Consider the following 22,580-nt stretch of genomic DNA (forward strand, 5'->3'; position numbering starts at 1 on the left):
TGACAGACCAAATTAGACTAACGTGTTCTGGGGGGAATCGCCAGCTTTTCTGGCAACTGGTGCTGCTAACAAGAGCATTTTTTTTGTCTGGCGATGTGTAACCGTTGGCCCACGAATTGTGCCAAGAAGGCGAAGAACACAACCAGAAAGTTGCCACTCACACTCTTGCCGCAGCCGACCATAATTGCTGGCCTGCAAAAGAAAGAAACCATCAGGGTGCAAAAGAATGCTGCCCAGATGGTACTTTAAGAAAGAGCAATGTTAGCGCGGCACCTGACAAACGAGAGTACCTGTCGATACATTTGTTCTGGTACCATCTTTGATAAAATTAATCAAGAGAAGTATTCTGTCAGGGTCAAACAATCATTTTCCGCTTTATTCGGCCTGCACACATTTTCATGGCAGCATGTGACGAAAGCACCTGCGGGCAATCAGAGAAATTCAACGTAGCGGACCCACAAGTTGACGATAGCTTTTGCCACACATCGCACGCACCACCTAAACACTACCAGCGATATACTGCCAATGAAAATTTTGCTCTTGCAACGAGTAAACATATTATATCCCAGAGAAATGTAGTGAGAACGCAGGCTTGCGTCACGAAATGGGTGCAAATGGTCGCATGATGTCTGGCTAGTATATGCCCTACTCAAAAACGAAGAAGATGGCGCGAGGCTACACTTCTGACTCTGGCAGTGCAGCTATATTGTGTTTGTTTTTTCATATAGGACACAAACTAATGAACAGTGTAGCGGTTTTCATCGTGGTGCTGTCCAGGGACGTGCGATGTATAGCTGCAAAATTAATAAAGGCTATCAACTATCCGTCCACCCAGTTTTCAGCAAAGCACTGGAAAACTGTTTCTCTGAGTGACCAATTTTTTGCAGTCCAATTTGGGTTTGTGGAACAGCTCTATTAGCATTAAAGGAAAGTATTCTGCAAAATATAGAAGAAAGTATGTTAACAGTAACTTTTTTCCTGAACTTCAGTAAAGCATTTGACTGCCTTGACCACAAAATTCTAATAAAAAAACTCCATTTCTATGGAATTCCAGGGTGGTGATAAGGCTGAATTAATTCTTACCTTAAAAATAGATCATAGTTTGTACACCTAAATAAACATAACTCATTGCTTCTCACAGTTAAATACGGTGTCCCGCAGGGCAGACTTTCAATTATATTGAAAGTGTAGATAGTACAATACAATTTATTATTGTGCTGATGAGAGAACTTTGTAAATTTCTTGTTTGAACATTAATGATTCAGTGCTTAAAAGCAACGAGGTTCTGTAAAACTTGGCAAGATTGTCAAAAGTAAATCGAATTGAAGTTAATGCGCCAAAACAAAAAGAAATTAATTTTTGAGCTAGAAATTAGGAAGTTCCAGCTAACCACTCATTTCAGCTTAATTACCAGTAAATAGAAATCCTTCACTACAATAAATACCTTGGTGTATATTTTCGACAAATTCAAGCTGGGACACTCATATTAATGAACATTAAAAGGAACTATCTTCGATTACGGCAGGTTTGTCACGCTACCAAAGCATAATTCCCCGGAAGACAGAAGTTCAGAGCACCAAGCATTGTTTACCTCTTATTTGTTTTATTGTACCTTTATTTGGTGTGCAGTCACAAAAGGAAATTTAAACAGATTTCTCACGATTCAAAATCGAATATTTCGCATTATTGGGAAAGTTGAACATATATAGGCACTAAAATAAATGCTCTTAGGTTTTTGATACAGTTCGTGTAAAACACATTTATGAATGCGGCTTCCTAAATTATTTTATTGTTCCACTGCTACAGTTACTAACCACATAGCCTGACTGGCTTGTTTACAGCGCCGAAGCGCTAATATACCTACTAAAAATCTGGATATATAGAAAATTCCTCATTTCCACACATTTTACATACGCCAGTCTTTGGCTAACCATCTTTCTCTACTACCCAGCACATTCACACGCATAGCAGGCTTGCATTGAACAGAGTTCAGCTCTTTGTTGTTGGAACTGTAGAAAGCGTTATATTGCCTTGTTTGTGCCCACACTTTACGATGTAAGTACTAGATTTTTTATTCAGTGATCTTCTACTGTAATATTCAATGTTAATCATGTCTTTGTTTTTGGAGCTAAAAAAGCATCTTGTTGTCTTTGGCGAGTTTATTGTTTTATGACGTAATTACCAGATTTCGGGCAAAATTATTTTTTGCGTAATGACCAACATTTATTTGATTGTTTGATTTGTTTCTCAACTCATTATTTTATTATTATTGCTGGTGCATCTATTTTTTAGAGCTGTGCCTTCTTTTTGACTGCTACTGCAATGTAGTCGTCGCTTGGGCCTCAGTAAACCTCCTTGAGTACCTTTTTAGCTCAGGAGACCATGCAGCTTTCCTTCTGAAAAAATAAAATGGTTCGATTGATCGACTGATGCCTGTTTAACGGACATCATCACTGCATGAGGAGAGAGGCTGTACGCGTACGTGACAAGTGATGGCATCGATATTCCCACCTCACTTCTTTCTTGAAAGAGTAACAGTACTAATTGAGGAGATAAATCGAGTCTCTCAACTGCTGTTTATTGCACGACACTGCGCCAAACATAGTCTGCCTTTCTGGCATACTCACTACAAGAGACCATGAGGTCGCCGAAATGAATTTAACTTTTTAAAAACTGGGCCGAGCACATCTTAAATCCATACCGGTATTCTTTTATGCTTTCACTGACTCGACGACGTTATCGGCTGACACTGTAATTGCTGCAAGGATGATCCTAGTTTCCGTTGTTTGGTACGATATTATCAGCAGCCGGGAGTGGAAGAAAAAAAGAGTGGTTTAATGTATTTAACCTAGTAGACGTGCTAAAGCAAGTGTTGATACTTCAATCCGAGGGTAAACTTAAGCTCCGTCTTTAAGGTCCACGGACTGCGACATATTACTTGCGTTAGAATACGCACAAAGGACTGAGAGCAGAAACACACTGGACAGACGCTCTCTATCCTTCGTGTGTATTTTAACGCTAGTAATATGTCGCAGTCTCTGGATCAAAAGCACCAACTAGCCCAGCTTCAATTCTTTAATCACGCACCTTTAAGGTATGACGAGATAGCTTTGGTGATTAATGCCCATATTTGCAGAACTGGTCATTCTTTACTTAACATTTAAAGATGGCGGCGAGTCCCCATACCACTATCAGTTCAGTGGCGCAGCTGCTAAGCGGTGCGCCACTGCACTGCCAGGTGGCTGGTCGTAACACAGCTACCGGCAAGAATTTTGCAACCGATTTTGCTCTTTCTGATCAGCCTCTCGAGATCAGTCATAAATTAAACTGCCACCTGCCATGGAAAGTAGGTTGCAATGACGCTAAAAGGTTACGGGCCTAGATGTCCGGGCAGCCTCCCCTCATTGGTTAAAACTCGCGCCACGCTCCACCGAACTTACCAGAGCTTCCTCCTATTGGCTGCAGCTTGTGCGAGGCAAGCTTACATACGCTGGGTGTGGTTAGAGCAATGTAGGACTAACAGAACACTTATGCGAGAGATCTTTGTCGTGTGAACGCCATAAGGCTCTAGAAGCTGGCGTCAGTGTCCCATCGTTACGCTAACTTGCCTTCACTCCCTGGAGAACGGTATTCTCCCGATTGTATTTGAACGACTGAACGCCTGGCGCATCCGCATTTTCCAGCGCATAATACCACTAGTAGGTGCGAAAGATTGCAGAATATATATAATCGACAAGTGCCACCACTTATGTGGAGTCGCATCCTGCGCGTTAAAAAAACTAACACTGTAAATTGAACGACTGAGAAACTAGAAAGGAATTAGCATGTTTATCAAAGAAAAGTTAAAATTAGGGACAATCTTGTTTAAATACTTCGCGGAAATTTAGTTTTCCGATATGTATGGCTGTAGTGACATATAATTCGCGTATATTTGTTTCCTTACATTCTGTTGCGAACTTCATCCTAGGAAAGGCCGCCGCAGTGGCTCAGTGGTTATGGCGCTCGGCAACTGACCAGAAGGACGCGGGCTCGATCCCTGCAGCGGCGGTCGAATTTCGCTGGAGGCGAAATTCTCGAGGCCCGTGTACTGTCTGATATCTCTGCATGTTAAAGAACCCCATGTAATCGAAACTTTTGGAGCCCTTCACTACGGCGTCCCTCATAGCCGGAGTAGCTTTGGGACGTTAAACCCCCATAAGCCAAACCATCATCCTACTAAAAACTGGAAATATTACCGTGATAAGTTCATTGAAAATTCTGCACTGAAGTAACGAGAGAATATTTTTCAACGCTGTCTGTAACTTACTTTTTTTTTCACCCTGAGCATGATCCGGTGAATAAGCGGTGATAAAACCTAGAAAATTATTTCACGGTTATCATAAACGGTGACAAAGAAGTCATTTCGTCTGAAAGCACACAGTGCTAGCTCTTCACGCCGTTCTCTGTGCTCTGCGTATTGAGCGTATCCATGGGAGTCTTTTCGTCTTCTTCGTTCATGTTAAGACATGTCACTGAATACCGTCTTCGTTGAGCTCTGTCTCTGCAGGCTAGGAGCGTTAGCATCGTCGCCATGAGTATAGACAGTACGGAGAAGACCACATAGAGAAAATTATAGGAGCCCTTCGTGTCACGGAAGAAGCCTGGAAAAGACAACAGAAGAAGCAAAAGTTTCAACTCGCTGAGCCGCAAGCTTGTTCTTTTTGGCACAGTACTGAAAAATAATAAAAAACCATAGCGGACTCACCAATGATTGCTGGTCCGCAAAGCCACACTGGAATAGTTGTCAGGCCACCGACTCCACAGCAGAAGCTAACCTTAATCACCGGCATGTAGTCCCCGATCAGAACAGTCTTAATGCACAGTATGTACCCTTGGGCTAGCCCTAATATAGTCGTTAGGGCCACGAGCTCACCGAAGTTCGTCACGAGGGGCAAAAGGAGAAAACAGCCGGCGGCGGTCAAGAAGGTGGCGATAGCCAGAGGGCAGCGGCTGTGGCGGATCTTGTCCGAAGCAAAAGGCACCACCAGGCGTCCAACGAGGAGACCTACCGCATTGTAGATCACAATCTGATTACCGTGATCAAGCGTCCATCCTTTGTCCACAGTATAGGCAACGATGGTTATCGAGAATGTCACAAACACGTACTCGGAGATCACTGAATAAAACACTAACACGTAGAAGGGTAGAGATTGAAAGCTCTCTAGAGCAAGCTGCCCAATGTTGGCCGGTTTTTCCTCGGACACACAGAATTGTCGGGGCTGCTGATTTCGGAGTGAATGATTTGTCTTCTCCTCTCTGGCATAAATGTCAACAACTTGTTTGTTTGAATCTTTGCAAAGTTTTGTCACACATGCTGCCAGGCTTGATAAGGGCAGCCTGCAAGGTCGAGGGTGCCTTATTAGCAAGATGAGGGGAACAACGTGCGATACAAGGCCACCAGTTATGAGGAGAGATCCTTGCATTCCGTAAATCGCTGTGAGTGTCCAGAGCAGCCTCGTGGCGGCCATCCCTGACGTAGCTCTGAAAGTCCACATGATAGCAGTGGCAGTCCCACGGTAGTCGTCGAAGTAGAGCAGCAGGTACAAGCATAGGCCCAGCAAGGAAACACCTAAACCGGTACCTGCAATATGTGGGACGAAAAATATCAGCCGTATGTGGTTAGTGTTTATGTATGGCTCGAGCCAGCTGGGTCTTACTTGTAATAATCTATTTGTAACCAAATTTACCGTGGCTTTTTCGAATGAACACGCTACCGCGATAGCCTATGATGGTTTCTGAAAGCTGGATTGGAAGGGACGCCGAAGTTCGAGTCGCTCTTTGCAAAATGCCCCACTCACAAAGCGTGGCTTTAGCCAGTTTATTTCATGCGAGGACAAAAGTCTGAGCCTCTTGTTCTACGTTACGGAGCTGTCTCCTGCAGATATTTTTCGGCAACAATTTTCACCACACAGGCCCGTAATCTGACTTTCAGTCATTTTCGAAAACATGATTTGAAGTCACACCCGATTGGTTGAAATGCGGGAAGCGCATGCCATTTCTGCTGCGCCAGTGAGCGGCGGAAGAATGTTACTGCCTTTCAGTTTCTGCAACGAAATGCTCAGCAACAGTGTTTTTCTTTGCTTATATGGAGAACACGGCAAAATAAAAGCGATATTTTAGTTGTGCTTCAGATGTCACAGTAAACAGCTAATCAAAAGCTGCTTCTTTTACCCAGTGAAATAAAGTAAATAAAAATTTTTCATGGAATTTTCTGAACCATAATGGCGGCAGGTCTACTTAAGAACAAAGATCAGTTAACGCAACCACATACGACAACGCTGTCACAGATGACGGCCACTGAACCCGCCGGTCGCTGATGGAACGTAAAATTCTGCTGGCTTGTTTGCACAACACAGCATTTTACATTGATCTTGAGGGGAAAAAGCAGCAGAGAAGGAAATGTTTGGCGCGCCCTGACTTGCTGCCGTGCTGAACCAGCAAGACGTCATGAAGACTTGGTAACTGTGTCGACGCTAAATGTAAGTTCTTGCTCTGATCAGGCCGTTGTGCAGATGGCAATTTACGTTTTACTTTCCTTTTATACAGTCACTGCGACAACCACGAGGTGCAGCTATTGGATTTGTCACTCATCTAGAGTAAAAAGACATCAAAGGGATGAGCTAAAAAGTCTTCTTGCTCTGTTTGTCTTCATATACACTTTTTGCGTTTCCGCAGACGTACTTTTGAGAGCTTCGGCCTGGCACTAAGTTTGCGAATTCACACTGACGCCTAAGAACTTTGCGAGCTATCTCGCGAGCTCAACGCAGAGCCGCAGCACTGCGGCTATCGAGAACCGTAATGAATGCCGAAAACCTCCTCAGGCATGTCAAACACGTCGGTGCAGTTACTAGACCCAGGAAACTTACCATCCCATCAAGAGCGGTTTCATGTTGCAACGCATTGCACATGATCGAGATGCGGGATACGCTCTGCCAGAGCAGCGAATGCACGCTTGCAAGAAGCAAACACTAGCATTACGCTTATATAATTTGGTTCGACATACGAAAACCACACGCAATGGTAACTCCAGCGTAACTGATGCCGTCTGGATTTCATAAAGTGAAACATTTTTGGAACAAAGCGGTGCTCCTCGGGCTGAGGAGCTACCTATCCGTGCAGCGAAAGAAAAAAAACAGACCAAATTTATCTTTTATCCAATTTGTAATGCGTAAGATAAGACGGTACGGTATATACTCAGTTTAGGTGCCGAAAAACGGAGTAACTTGCGAAGAGTTCACTGTGAGCAGGGAGACTCCGGTTCAAAGCGTGCCGTCAAGTTGGTTGTTTATCTCATTCGGGTCCTTGAGCATCTGCTATGGTTGACTACAGTGTGTACGGTGTCGACGAAACCGTGCGGTGTGGTTTCCTCGATAGTCAGAGCTACATCCAAGCCGCTACATCCTTTTACAGCGTTTTTATCAGTCGGATGTGGCCGAAAATTACGGTTTGTAAAAGGACGAAACTCACAATACAGTCCCTGATGAGTGCTCTGTGTAGTTTGACAGATAGTAAAAAGATAGAGTAAACTGTAATGATTGAAAGTTATCACTCCTGTTGCAAGTGAGCAGCTGGTTGGTGTCTATCGGATTTGATAGCTCATAGCAACCACGTTTATGCAGTGCTTTTGTGCCGTCTCACAGTGAAAAATATATAGCGGGGTTGTGTTCTGAAGGTCGTCTTAATTGTTTTCTTTGTGCGTTACCTTAAAAATCATTTTCTTTCCTAAAATATTGTAAAAGAATTCTTCACAATTGCATATTACAGTTGGGATGAAACTCCAGACCAAGTGCTGATAAAAATGAATTCTTTTGATGCATACGATTCTACAAATTAGGATGCGACATCTCTACGCGTAAGTGCCGAAACCCTCTTGGTAGACCGTTATAAAAAATATAAGCCAAACAATTTCTTTTTTCGCTCTTAACCTTTACCATTGTGTGCATTCTGCTCGTTCCGCTGGGTCGGTGACAACGGCCTTAGGCAATGAGCACGAGGAACACGAGCTTGACGACATCATTTCCTTCAGACACCGGCTAGAGCCGCCTTCACACTGTCTCATCGCGACTAATATTCCCCTAGAAAGAGTTGCCCCCATTTTCTTGTGTTCCCGCAATGCTCCTCTGTTTTGCATTTACTAATTTGTGTGCTCTCCCGTAAGAGTGATTTTACAAACGCTGGTATTAACTTTTGTTCTTCCAGAAAATATTCTAAACACTCGCTCATGCGCAGGACGACGCCAGACCGCAGCCATAGTCGCACTACGCAGTCGCACTGAGGAGCGGTCTCTGCAGATCACCGTCGCGGTGACACCCGTTATATTTTAGTAGAAGGCAAGCTAGCAAATGACCCGGGATTACGGTGGAAGAAATCTGGTCCAACGACCACCCGCGGCGAGGGTGTTTAATGTCATCATACCCACTACGCGGGCACGAAAGGCAGTACTGGCACCGCTAGTTTTGCTCACACATTTAAGGTTTCTATGGAAGCACATGCAAAAGGCGCCTGATTTCGATCCGTATTTCGCGTTCTTCTCTCTGAAACCAGTCTTTCCGGTTAGAGGCACACTTCCTTATATATTATATATTCACTTATATTGCACGCTACCATTGAAACTTGGGCCGGACCAGCTTCTACCCGGCAGATAATTCCAGCAGCCATCTCTAAACCCAGAGTTGCATTACAATGTAACTTTGGAAGCTTGGGCCGAGCACGCCTAAAAAATTTACATTTATGAGAAGCACTCCAGAGCCTGGTGATATGTATAAAATGAGGCGAGAGAGCGTGCAACGCGCCTGCAGTGCTTCCAGTTTGTGCAAGGCGCGCATGAATGTGAAACCGCTGTTCAAATTTCCAAAAAAAGCAGCAAATCATCGGACGCACCTTCCTTGCGCGCTTCAAGGCGACGAGCGACGCGCATTGTCTTCTCGAATGGGCGACGTGTCTCAGAACTCGGAATTGATGCTGTTTAGAAATTGAGCGACGTGGCAGCTATTTTTATAGAGTTGGGCGTCTTAATACGGAAAACAGGCACCTCTCAACATTGAGGCCACGGACTCATGACTGAGGGAGCAAATTTTCCCTGCGCGTGCTGCTGCTCCGTAGGGAAGCGGACAGAATGTGCGCACAGCGTAGGCCCTTGAGCTCGTTGTAGCACGTATAGTGGCGGTTTTCTCGTCCGGTCACACGCCACCCAGTAGGGGCACGTTTCTCCCACCATGCTTACAACGGCTTATGCGACGCACTGTAGGTGGTGGTGTTAATTAAATCATCCGCATGTATTCATCGTCACGTAGTAGTAGATCGCGATTGCAATGCTGAAAACGGTAACTACTGAGTGAGAAAAAAAAACGGTTGAGTTTCAGATTCCCGCCTAAAGCAATAGTTAAGGCCCGCGTTTCTTTATGTGCACTCAGAAGTTTTCAGTCTTTTAAGAAGCTTTCTTGACCATGAAAGTAAAGGAAAGGTAAGACAAATCCGACAAGGCAGAGGAACGGTGCCACCTTCTTAGTTAGAGAGACCTTAATCAAAACTTAACTGCACTGCTACAGCGCTGCTAACTCGTCTTATGTGCAAGGTGTCGTATCGGAAAGCGCAAAAAGTGCTTATTTATAAGACACTGCGCACCTTAGTATAAGGCCTTGGGCGGGGCTGGACAGTCTGAGAATGACATGAACGAAATGCAAACCAAGTGAAAAAGATTACAAGAGATTAGAAACGGAATAACAAAAAAGCATTGCAAGAAAAAAAATTATCTAAAAAAGGGTTAGCAAAATATTGCAAATTTAGCAGGCAATACAAAACGTATCCAATGTTCGAGCAATATGCAAGGAAAATAAAAACAATGAAAGTGATAAAGAGGGAAGAATGACAGCAGCAGTATTTCGAACGAAAATGAAAACGCGACATCGATTACAATGCGCGGAACAAGGTGTCGTATTCATGCCCATATGCCAACCCTAGTGTAAAGACCTGTATGATGCAATAACCCCACCCAAATTTGTCATACAAATGTCAAGCTAATCCCAACGTTCTTACGAAGTTCTACATTTGCCACAAATATGATCACAATATTGTACAGATTCTTACACATTTGTATGACGAAGCCTGTATGAGGGTATTGCCGCATACAGTTCTTTTTTCCCCTAGAAAAGGGACACCAGGCATGTTCGGTTGCTTGAGCAGCGAAAAAGATCTATGTCGAGTAATAACGCGCAAGCAAAAGAAGCCCGAAGAGATTTGCGTATAATGCCATAAAGGAAAGAGCAACCAGCTTAAATGCTTTGAGCATGATGCAGCATGACGGACTGGCGGGCATTCTGCTCTACGGGGGGTGAGAGTATTTAACTCTCTTATCGTTTGCAGAATAAACTAATCTTTAAATACATCGGTTCAGCGAGAAAATTGTTTTCGTTTTTCGGGATTGTTAGATGACACCGCACGCCTACTAAGTGAAATATTACGCATATCTTTGTCTACTTCTGCACTTACGCGTATTGATATGCAATGTAAATTCTTCCCCGTATATCAAACTAATTGGTGCGCCTACACATTACCTTTATTAAACAGCAGTTCGAGATCTTTCCAGTGATAACAGTTAAATGCGAGCCTATAGTATATTTTCCTTGAAGGTTCAATAGTGCGGATAGCGAGCTTTTCACTAGTATGGCATGGTCCAGTTTTCGCTCTCGTCACTATAACTTCATTATCGAACCTGCTTTTATTTAACAAGATCTCTGAACTGGAGCGTTGTACTTTATGAGCAGGACAATATAAAGACTATGAAAACGAATGGTCCCGTTTTTGTGGAGGCTCGAAAATGCTCCTTTTAGGCTAGCAATGCATCAATTTTTTTTCGTAAGCAAAGGCCCTGAGAATGACGCTCTTAAGTCGTTATCTCGCATTAACCCTGAATATGTCGAGGCGTAGACATATCAGGCCTTGAAGAATAAGAAGATGGAACCGCAATATTTAAACATTCCTTTTATTTCATCAGTTTAGGATGGAATATGAAATCGGGAACTATAATCCTTCAAGCCTTTCTTTTCATAATGATGAAAAACGGATACCAATAATTATCACGTCATCATCAGAGCGTGATTATTTTATAGGTAACTGAAATTTGCTTCGGCGGAAACAGCTTATTGTACGAAACAAAAATGATGGTCGATTTGCATATCCAGGCCAAATGCACATTGCAAACTTCGGTTCCGGTGATCAAATCCAGTGTTCACGTAAGCCAGTTGTTCGGACAGCAATAGTGCGTTAATGTCCATATATGCGAAATTAATGATTTTCTAGTTCACATCTGTAGCAGTACTGGTTCAGATCTGTAGAGTGTAGATGTGTGGTATTTCTCATCCCGCTCCTCGTGCAGTGGTGCTGCTGTTAAGCGACGCGCCAACTCCCTGCTGTTGGTAGGACTTCGGTTTCTGGGGTGTGGTTGAGTCTGAGGTTCCAGAGCAACCTCTAACGATTCATTGCACTCAGACCTCTGCCACGATAACCAGATGAGCAGCCTGCTACAAAACAGGCAACAGATAAGCAACCAAATATACAAAGACACAACGGCTAAATCTGGGGATGCCCACTATTAATGCTAAGCTATAAAATTCTGTCAATGATCTCCATAAACTAGGTGACCAACGCAGCTGTTTGTACCAGTCCACTGTAGCAGTCTCAGAGTCTCATAAATAATGAACAACAATAACGTGAGATAAACGAGAAACATCACGGTACAGCCTGTAACAAAGGGCCAACCATAACCTTCATTAAGAAAATAGTGCACCTTAAAATAAAAGTGATAAAAATATTAATCTAGAAAGCCACAACTAAATAAGAAGATTAATGAAGCTAAGAACTTTAAAACGGCACAAGGAAAGTTAGAACCGAATAGAATAAGCAATCGTTAAAAATTCTAAAGAAGAAACCAAGTACCACATGCAGAAGGTACCTAAACGAGCTCTCAAGTATTTTTCACCCCACCCATCATCTACCTGTTCTAGCTGTGCACTACATTGCACTTTGTTTAGGAAAACAGCTGAATGATTCAGCCTACAGTACTCCTGAACTTACCGTATATCACGCCAAATGTGAATGTCATCCACGCAATGCTGGGGGCGAATGCAGAAGCCACAAGGCCGGTAGAAGCCAGAAAACCTCCTATAAGACTGATATCATGGACTGACACCTTGTGCTGCATCTGAGTGACAAGAAGACCTGCAAATGCGTGTGGAGTTAGGCATCGAATAGGCACCAATTTCTACAGTGTTCCACACCCAAACGCGACAAAACTAAACGCTCCTTCTTCTGGCATCCAAAATTGGCAAATAAATATTTTCAGAGCCGCCGCTTATTGGGCTGAGTTGTAAAATATACGACGAACGATATGCACATCTCCACATCTATCAATCAAGTGGAACATTAAGATCATGACTTGCAAGTGCAATAAAAATTCTGTCGTTTTCGCACCCTATATCATGTGATTTCTGTGGGCAACACTAAATTTGCGACATCTCAACTTCACCCGCTAATATGTAACTTGTCCGCTTCTTGGAGAAACTTTAGGCTTGCATTAGGTCGCCTCAGGCATTCGCCGTGTGCTGTGCGATGTCAGTGCACGTTAAACATTAACAGGGCAACTGTGTCCTGGCACTATTCCAGCCAATGAATGCGTGCAGAAGTTGCTTTTTGCAGAAGTGAGTGATAATCTCCAAGTAGCAGATTTGCCCGATATAGTCCTTCATTCTTGAACCTTCTTCAGCATAGTGTTTTTTTTTTGTAACCACCTGTGAATAAAATTTCAAATTTAAAAAAAGATGGTCTATCTGCGCAGTTAGGCCAAACGCAAATTATGTGCGCTAGAATTTTGGTTTTCAGTGCGGTTCCGGTGCTCATACCCAGTGTTCACAGATGTCCGTAGATACGATAGCATAATGGGTTAATGTCCATTTGTATGCGCGATGGTCATTCTCTCTTTTACAATCATACGTCAGCGGCGCAGTGGTTCAGTGGTCGACCGATGCGGCACTGCCCTTCTATGGCAGGTGGTGCCATCGATGGAAGCTGGGTTGCTTGTGTTGGCTTGTGACCCAGGGCGCTTTTCCCCAGCAGTCTCTCACGATTAATTGCGCTGCCACCTCAGACTATATATATATATATATATATATATATATATATATATATATATATATATAGATAGATAGATAGATATATATATATATTGAAGTATACGCTTCATTTAAGGAAACATTCTTATTTTACTCGACGTTTCGATCGGAGGAATTTCTCTTGAAAAAGATCGGTCCTCCGATTGAACGTCGACTAAAATAAAAATGTTTCCTTAAATGAAGCGCATACTTCGATGTATATTATCTTAAGCAGTCAAGCACCTCTTATATATATATATATATATATATATATATATATATATATATATATATATATATATATATATATATATATAGACAAGTTAAAGGAAATGAGGGGCCCGTTTGACAAATTTATGAAGGGAGGCAACAGTCACCGAAACCAAGGTGCATAGGGGAACGTTAATTTTTTCTTTAATGTGTTATGCTTATCAGTGGGATAATAATACTTAGATTAATAAATCGCTTAAAGAAAATTACTTATAAAGCAGCAGAAAAATAACCATGCCGCCGGTGGGATCCGAACCCACTACCTCCGAATATCGCGTCCGGTGCTCTTACCAACTGAGCTACGGCGAAGGCTGTCCAATCTGCTGCTCTCGTGGGTATTTATGTTTACTGGGTGTAAGCGAGCCTTGAGAGTGTTCACCAGTGCCACCCTGGACCATAGCGGCAGACGTAGCACGTCCTATAATACCGCCAGCATGACGTAGAACGTCATGTAACGGCTAGGGCGGAAACTGTGCGAGAGCCCTCTTATGCTACCTATGGCATCAAGACTGCTAGAACCGAGACCTTCGGTAAGCTATTAGCAGACAAGTTAAAGGAAATGAGGGGCCCGTTTGACAAATTTATGAAGGGAGCCAACAGTCACCGAAACCAAGGTGCATAGGGGAACGTTAATTTTTTTTAATGTGTTATGCTTATCAGTGGGATAATAATACTTAGATTAATAAAACGCTTAAAGAAAACTACTTATAAAACAGCAGAAAAAACAACCATGCCGCCGGTGGGACCCGAACCCACGACCTCCGAATATCGCGTCCGGTGCTCTTACCAACTGATTTACGGCGACGGCTGTCCAATCTGCTGCTCGTAGTGGGTATTTTTGTTTGCTGGGTGTAAGCGAGCCTTGAGAGTGTTCACCAGCACCACCCTCGACCATTTTTCTGCTGCTTTATAAGTAATTTTCTTTAACCGATTTATTAATATAAGTAATATTATCCCACTGATAAGCATAACACATTAAAAAAAAATTAACGTCCCCCTATGCACCTTGGTTTCGGTGACTGTTGGCTCCCTTCATAAATTTGTCAAACGGGCCCCTCATTTCCTTTAACTTGTCTGCTAATAGCTTAACGAGGGTCTCGGTTCTGGCAGTCTTGATGCCATAGGTAGCATAAGAGGGCTCTCGCACAGTTTCCGCCCTCGCCGTTAGATGACGTTCTACGTCACGCTCGCGGTATTATAGGACGTGCTACGTCCGCCGCTATGGTCGAGGGTGGCGCTGGTGAACACTCTCAAGGCTCGCTTACACCCAGTAAACATAAATACCCACGAGAGCAGCAGATTGGACAGCCGTCGCCGTAGCTCAGTTAGTAAGAGCACCGGACGCGATATTCGGAGGTCGTGGGTTCGCGTCCCACCGGCGGCATGGTTGTTTTTTCTGCTGCTTTATAAGTAATTTTTTAAGCGATTTAATAATCTAAGTATTATTATCCCTCTGATAAGCATAACACATTAAAAAAAAATTAACATTCCCCTATGCACCTTGGTTTCGGTGAAGAAGTCGAGAGTGCGCCACCATCGACGACGATGAAGAGGTTCGGCCGGCCTCGGCGACCGGCTGGTGCTTGGCTTCGAGCTCAACTGTGGTGTCCTGGTGGTGCCTACGTGGTCATCTCTGGTGAGGCCGTTCTGTGTGGGGGATTTGGCCAGGTCTCAGGTTAGGTCTGTAGGCCAGGTTAATGTGCATTTGAGGCTGCGTTTGGCTCAGGTATGTCGCTGACCTCCCCGGGTGGAGGGACGGCAACCTGGTTTGCCAGCTTGCCCACCCAAAGCTTGCCGCTAGAAAATTTTCGTAAAAATGGAATTGACATCATCCCTGTGGCTCTCGTGCCGATCGGTGAGGGAACGATCAAGATGAAAAGCCCCAAGGTCCTTCCGCAGGAGCTAAGATCTCTCACTACCCACTACCTCCAGATCTCTGAGGTGCGACCGTTCGGCCGGAGAGGCATTGTTTGCAGGTCCGCTGACATTGATTGTGTCACAGACCTGCTCCAGTGCAAAATATTTCAGTCCTTAGCGGTTAAAGCCTTCATCCCGGAACAGCTCGCATGTTCCAAAGGTATTGTTCGTGGCGTGGACCCAGCATCTTCCCCGCAGGATATACTGAAGGAGTTTCAGGATGCAGGTGTGGGGGTTCTTTCTGTCTACCGGTGCAGTAGAGAATTCAATGGTGTGCGTGTTGCGACAGAGTCAGTTATCACTACGTTTGCTGGTTCCTCCTGTCCTTCTGAACTCAAGGTTTGGCCGATAGTGTATCGTGTGGACCCTCTGCAGCCCCGTCCTCTTCAGTGCAACAACTGTTGGCGTTTCGGTCACAGTGGTAAAGCGTGTAAGTCGGCGACCCGCTGCCGGGTTTGTGGAGAAGGGCATTCAGATGACAGCTGCGCCTCTGATCAGCCCCAGTGTTGCCTATGCAAGGGCAACCACTCAGCTGATGATGTCAACTGCTCGAAACGAGCCGACGAACAAAGCCTGCTCGATATCATTCAAGCGAAACGATGTTCGAGAGCAGATGCTTATGCACTTCTGGATCGGAGGGATAATACATATGCCAGCCGTGCGCGAAGCTCTGTTGCTGATATACCGTCAAGTTTGACTACTTCAATAGTGTCCTCAGTAGAACAGGCTCTTTCTGTGGTGGTCGAGCGAATGCTGGGCAGTTTCACCGAGGCTCTATCTCAACTTGTTACTGGCCAATATCTGCCTACTGAATCACATGTTTCGGCGGCTACGCCGGCATCACTCCCGAGTGCTGCTAGTAAGAGTCATTCCATGTCGCCTCCTACCGTGCCCCAAGTACCGCCTGCCAACAGCGCTCCTGACAGTGTCGCTCACGTTGATCCTTGTAGCATGGACGTTGAAATGTTCACCACTTCCCAGAAGCGTCGAGCTTCTTCCTCACCCTCGAAGTCAGCTGTTCCGCAAGTCAAAGCAAAGAAAGGACCCCCCAAATTAATTCCCCAAACTGATGTGCTGAAGGAGGCTGTTGATGCCTCTTTAACCAGTCGGTAATCATGGCGGGTCTAAAAGTTATGCAGTGGAATTGTCGCTCCGTACTTTCTTCTTTACCGGATCTTGAATTACTTCTTCATAAACATAATCCAGATATTGTGATTGTACAAGAAACGTGGCTCTCTCCACTTAAATCATTCACATTTAAAAAATTTCGTGTTTTCAGGGTAGATCGCGTTAATGGCAGGGGTGGTGGGTTAATAACTATGATCTCTACGAAAATATGTCACCGGGCATCAATCTCGCAGACAGTTATGCGCCCTGACTGTGAGTTGTTGGCGGTTGAAATCTCCCTTCCACAGTGCGCCAAAGTCACTATTGCTAACGTCTACTTCCCAATCGGTGTTCACAGGACAGACTGTTTGGACACCTTACTGAGCGGCGCAAACAGCACAGTCATCGCAGGAGATTTTAATTTGCACCACGGTGCCTGGGATAGTCGCTCTGACTCCTGCGGCCAGCTTCTGTGGTCCTGGATGTCAATGAATGCAGTGCGCTGCTGTAATTCCGGAGCAGTAACCTTTATGCGTGGAGGATCCCGTTCAATCATAGATTTAACATTAGCATCTCGTGGGGTTGGCGTATCTGCATGGTCAACTGAAGAATCAGGTACATCTAGTGACCACTTTCCAATAACGTTTTCTATTATATCCTCGCCTATCAGAAAAGGTGGTGCAACCATGAAATTTCTAAACCACATTATGTACAAAAAATTGATATCTGCCTCACTCCCCTCCATAGTTAGCTCAGGTCGAGCACAAAGAGCTCAGCGGACAATTACCTTTCTGCAAGATGCTGCTGAGAGTTCTGTATTCTCGGTGTGCACTACTGCTCCTGCCAGACAGCCGTCTCCTTGGTGGACGGAGGAGTGTGAGAAAGATTATCGTCGTAGAAAAGCAGCCTGGAAAAGCCTTTCCTATAATCAGAGCCCAGCTAATTGGATAAATTATAAGTTCTTCTCTGCATGTTTCAAAAGAACTGTTAAAAAGGCAAAGGAGGATTATAATCAAAATTTAAACACGTATCTCTCAAAACCCCAGAATAAGAAGGCTCTCTATAGATTCATGGCGCAGAATAACAGCTCTCCGGCCTCCAATCGCATAAGGTCAATGGTAATGTCTCCGCAGGAGGCTAAGCAAAACCTTGAACGCATCGCGCAGGGGCTGGCCTTACGTTTCCAGGTACAGAAAGCAGAACCTTTGCACACTCTCACCCCCAGCTCGGACTATCCTGAGGTTGACGTGTCGGAGCTCCTGCAAATTGTTTCCTCGATGCACTCTGCTGCTCCGGGATCTGACGGGATTACTGTGGGCATGTTAAAGACTTTAGCGCACGACTTTCCAACTCACCTTCTAGATATTGTAAATGCGTCATTGGAAACCTCTTGGATTCCTCACAGTTGGAAAATTGCGAAAATAATTTTACTTTTAAAAAATGCAGATAATGGATTTCCATTAGACAATATTCGGCCGATTGCTTTAACCTCAAATTTAGTAAAGCTAATAGAAAGAGTAGTACACAGTCGCCTCACAAAGCATGTTCATCATATTAACGGCCTCAGCCCCGCACAGATTGGCTTTCGTCGCGGTTGTTCCATATAGTCCGCGCATGTGGATCTCGAGAGCCGAATACGACTCTCAATGCGCCAGAGAGAAGTTTCGGCCTTGATGACGCTTGACGTTGCGAAGGCCTATGACAGCGTGGAGCACACAGTCCTCATTAACAAGCTTGCTCAACTACAACCACCGCATTACCTCTACGCCTGGATTTGTGAATTTCTAAAAGATAGATTTTTCTTCTGTACAGACGGATCTTTTTGTTCTACTACCTATGGTCAATCAAGAGGTGTGCCGCAAGGCTCTGTTCTTTCTCCGCTGCTTTTCAACATATTAGTTCGGGACATCCCCATTCATCCTAACATTACAGTTTATGTATACGCAGATGATATAGCTTTTTTCGCATCAGCAAATGATATTCATGTGCTCTACGGGTATTTGCAGGCATATCTGAATGCTCTTGAAGTCTGGTTGGACCAAATCAATTTATCACCTAATGTCAGCAAATGTGGCGTGCTGGTATTTCCACCCGACGCTCCTATGTACATCTCGCTAGCCTACCGCTCCACTCCAATTCCGCAGGTGGAGTCGGTTAAATACCTAGGTGTTACTTATGACCAAAATTTGGACTGGCGACACCATATTAAGAATAATGTTATTAAAGGGGAACGTGCACTGGGCCGTTTGACCCGAGTTGGCAATAAGAAGTTTGGCATGCGTCGTGACACGCTACTGTTGCTCTATAAGGCTTATATGAGACCGATTCTGGAATTTGGTTGCCCCTTGTTCTCTGGTAGCGCGAACTACAAGCTGCAGCCATTAGCCTTACTGGAAAGACGTGCCCTACGGCTATGCCTCGGGCTCCCAAAATCAGCTTCCAACGCTGTCCTTTATCTGGAAGCGCGTATCCCCAACCTCTATTCCCGCTTCCAACTTCTAACAGTGCGTACTTTCCTCAAGTCTTTTGACCCGGCCCCAGGCGTTAGTATTCCAATTTTTGTATCCCAACCACACCTTTTTTGACTAATCACTGGCCACGTTATCAGCTTCCGCAAGTTAGGTTCACGCAGAATCTGTTAGCTCCGCTTCAGGTTGATCTGATCTCCTTGCAACGAGTTGCTGACACGCAGGCTGATCCCGTCTTCTATTACGACTTTATTTTCCCGTCCCATGCGAAGCATATGCCCGCACATACCCTAAATGGTCTTCTTTCTGAACACCTACAGAATTTTCCACATCATACTGTTCTCTCCACTGATGCCTCCGGCAGCTGTGAGAAGGCGGCGATTGGCATATATTCGCAGGATCTAGATTGGAGCTACTCCGTTCGTATCCCTGATTATACTCCTATATTCTTCGCAGAGTTTTTGGCCATTGGTTTGGCTCTTCTCAAAATTCCCAGACATGTCGCACGGGTTCTTATTCTCACAGACTGCCTTTCAGTTATTGTCTCTCTCCAAAATTCGGAAAAATCTTTCTTGACTCGTTCACTTAGGTTTTTTGTTCCGAGAACAGTGCGCGAGATCCGTTTGGTCTGGGTACCTGGGCATTCAGGCGTCTATTTTAACGAGGTGGCTGATTTATTGGCAAGGTCAGCCCTCAGCGCACCTGTAATATATGCCGTCCCTCACCTCATTCTGTTAGCAGCTTCACGTTTCCAGCGGTTCCAACATATTTCAGCCACTTTGAGTGATCCGTTGCTGAATACCGTGGACTTTCAACACCTAAAGTACCCATGGAATATCCGGTGGTGTAAGTCAAGGCTTTGTGAAGTGTCCATGACGCTCCTGCGATGTAGAATCCCTCACTTAAACTTGTACTTATGCAGGTGCGGGTTCGCTGCGACAAACCTTTGTGTATCATGTGGGCAAGTTGAATCAATCGATCATTTTCTCCTCTCTTGCCGGCGGTTCGCGGTTCAGAGAAAGCAATATCTGGAGGTTCCTCTTTCGAGCCTAGGACTGCCTCTGTCTCTTACAGTTCTTCTATCGTTCGGTGCGAGTGCCAAGGGATTCCCGTTAAGCAGTGTATGCGGCTACCTTCACGATTACATAAGTGCAACTAATCGATTATCCTGTTAGCTATACACAAAATTCTTTCGCAGGTCCAAAAAAGGCTAGATTGATTCTATTCCGGATGACTCATACCTCTTGAATTCATTTTATTTTTCGCAATTTCTTTTATCTTGATTCAGTCTTCTGATGTTTCCTTCCCCGCGCAAATGCTTCATTGGCATTCTACCCTATACCTTGGCCAATCCCCCCACGTGGGTATGTGCCATATTACTTGAGGAGAAGAAGAAGAAGAAGAAGACCGGCTGCCGCGCGTATTGGAGAGTTCGAGCTGGCTCTAGAAGTCTGTGCTGGTGCCTCTGCTGCAGGGTCAGTTTGTGCAACGGTTACGCCGCCAGCCCTTCAGCTCTACAATAAACCGCTCTTCGCTTGGTGGAGGTTTGGTTCCCCGTCCTCGTACCGCTCTGGACCTCCGCAACCGCACGCTACCGGCCCCCGTTATGCCTGCCCAGCCGGAAGCCCACCACCAAGCCGTGCAGGTGGTATCCCCCGTCATCTTCTCCGGTGCCGTCCGGCAGCGAGACTCCGTCGTATTCAGCGGGCACTGCGATTAAGATGTTGAAGACTGGCTGGTCTCGTACGAACCGGTGAGTCGCCATAACAACTGGACGACCGCATGGAACTCAACAACGTCATATTTTATCTGAGTGACGTCGCCAACCTCTGCTTCCGGAACCACGAGGCTAATATTCCTACCTGGGCTAATTTCAAGACGACGTCTGCAGAAGTTTTTGGCCGTCCCGCAGTGCGGAAACTTCGCGCAGAGCAATGTTTGCGGGTTCGGGCTCAGGCTGCGGGGGACAGCTTCACCGCCTACATCGAAGATGTGGTCGATCTCTGCAAACGTGTCGACCCGTCTATGGCTGAGGCCGACAAGATCAATCATATTATGAAGGGAATAGACGACGACGCTTTCCACATGCTGGTGGCGAAACGTCCAACTACTGTCGCTTCCGTGTAAAACCTCTGCCAGGGCTATGATGAGTTGCGCAAGCTATGCTTTAGTGCTCGTCGCTCATCTGTCGTGCTTGGCGAGTACATATCCGGCCTGGCTGCCAACAGTGACCTGTTGGGTCAAATCAGAGACTTCGTACGCGATGAGTGGCCCGGCAGCTTTCGCTCCTCTCGGGCATACACTATTCGCCCCCGGTACTGACTCCTGCGCTGCGGCACACCATCGCCCAGGAGGTACCGATGCACTTCCAGCTCGTCGGCAGCTGGTTCCCGTAGCTCCTCAAGTCAACCTTGTTGAGATGCAGCCCGCTCCCGTTGCTGCACGTTTGGGCTATGATGCAACCGTTGCGATGCCTCCTGCACCCATGCCTGGGTCTCTCACATATGCGAAAGTCGTCGCACGTCCATCGCAGCCGCAGGCCTTTGCCTACATTCCCACACCAGTGCCTCCCTGATATTGTTGATATTGTTGATATTCGGGATATTGTTGGTATTCGGGAGGTTGTCTGTGAATGACAGTACTAGATTAGAGCGATGCGGTGTTGGCGGGGATTCCGCAGAGATGTGATTATGACTAGTAGCTGCCGCCCTTTTAATGGCATCGCTGATGATAGAAGACGGGTAGCGCTGTTCGCTCATGTGTTTAGCAATTTTTTGAAAATCTTTTGATCGACAGCAAATGCGTTTGAATCAGATAGCCTGTGAGTATGGAATTGAAGTTTTGCAATGGCGTGGGTGGCAACAGTTGAACTGAAGATACTGTTGTCTGTCTGTGGGTTTTTTGTAAACGCTAGTGATTAGTTGAGTAGGTTTATCACTCCATTCATTTACATACATCCAAATATTTCTTTCACATACACCTATGCGCAGCCACACTGGACAGTGGCAACCTATGCCCCTCGCTCGGCTATCTTTCGGAGTTGCACAGGGCCACACATACCCGGCCAGAGGGGTACAGTCGCCCACAATTGGCGAACACTTCCCTTCATTTGTTAACCCCGCCCCCCACGTTTTTTCTTTGCTTTCCTCTTTTTCTTTACTTGTCTTTCTCTCTCTTTTTTTCTTTTTCATCTCGCAGTAGCCGCGTGCGCACCTAGCTCGGCCTCCATCTTTCACCTCGTGTGTGCGTGTGTGTGTGCAGTGAGTCCACGGGCACACGACGCGCCGCATTTGCCTCCCTAATATGGCATAGGTGTCTGTTGTGTTCCGTCGTTCTCCCACTCCCTTTTTATTTTCTTTATTTTTCTTAAATTTCTATTCTTTTCTAAGCTGTCTGTGTGCGAAGTCTCATGCTCTAAGAACACGCGTCCATGCACTGTATATCATTCTTGAAAAAGATCGGTCCTCCGATCGAAACGTCGGGTAAAATAAATACGTTTACTTAAACGAAGCGTATACTTCGATGTATATTATTTTAAGCAGTCAAATTCGTAATGTTTTCGCAATTGCTATATATATATATATATATATTTATATATTTATATATATATATATATATATATATATATATAAAA

At 45.0% G+C, this 22,580-nt stretch overlaps 1 protein-coding gene across 3 annotated transcripts in view; it reads right to left on the minus strand.

The window, feature by feature from the left end:
* Positions 1-279: 279 nt before the first annotated feature.
* Positions 280-22,580, minus strand: part of LOC144121811 (monocarboxylate transporter 12-like) — a 51,669-nt gene continuing 29,368 nt past the window's right edge. For 2 of the 3 annotated variants that reach the window (XM_077655216.1, XM_077655215.1), the window contains 3 exons: positions 12,112-12,255; positions 4,745-5,620; positions 4,124-4,640 (listed from right to left, as the gene is read on the minus strand). In XM_077655216.1, the coding sequence (XP_077511342.1) occupies positions 4,423-4,640; positions 4,745-5,620; positions 12,112-12,255 (1,238 nt within the window). In that variant the 3' untranslated portion in view covers positions 4,124-4,422. Of the gene's footprint in view, positions 2,397-3,943; positions 4,641-4,744; positions 5,621-12,111; positions 12,256-22,580 lie in introns of those variants that run through there. The other variant, XR_013312709.1, reaches the window with a different exon arrangement.

This window comes from Amblyomma americanum, chromosome 2 (genome assembly GCF_052857255.1).
Source record: "Amblyomma americanum isolate KBUSLIRL-KWMA chromosome 2, ASM5285725v1, whole genome shotgun sequence".
Lineage (NCBI taxonomy): Eukaryota > Metazoa > Arthropoda > Arachnida > Ixodida > Ixodidae > Amblyomma > Amblyomma americanum.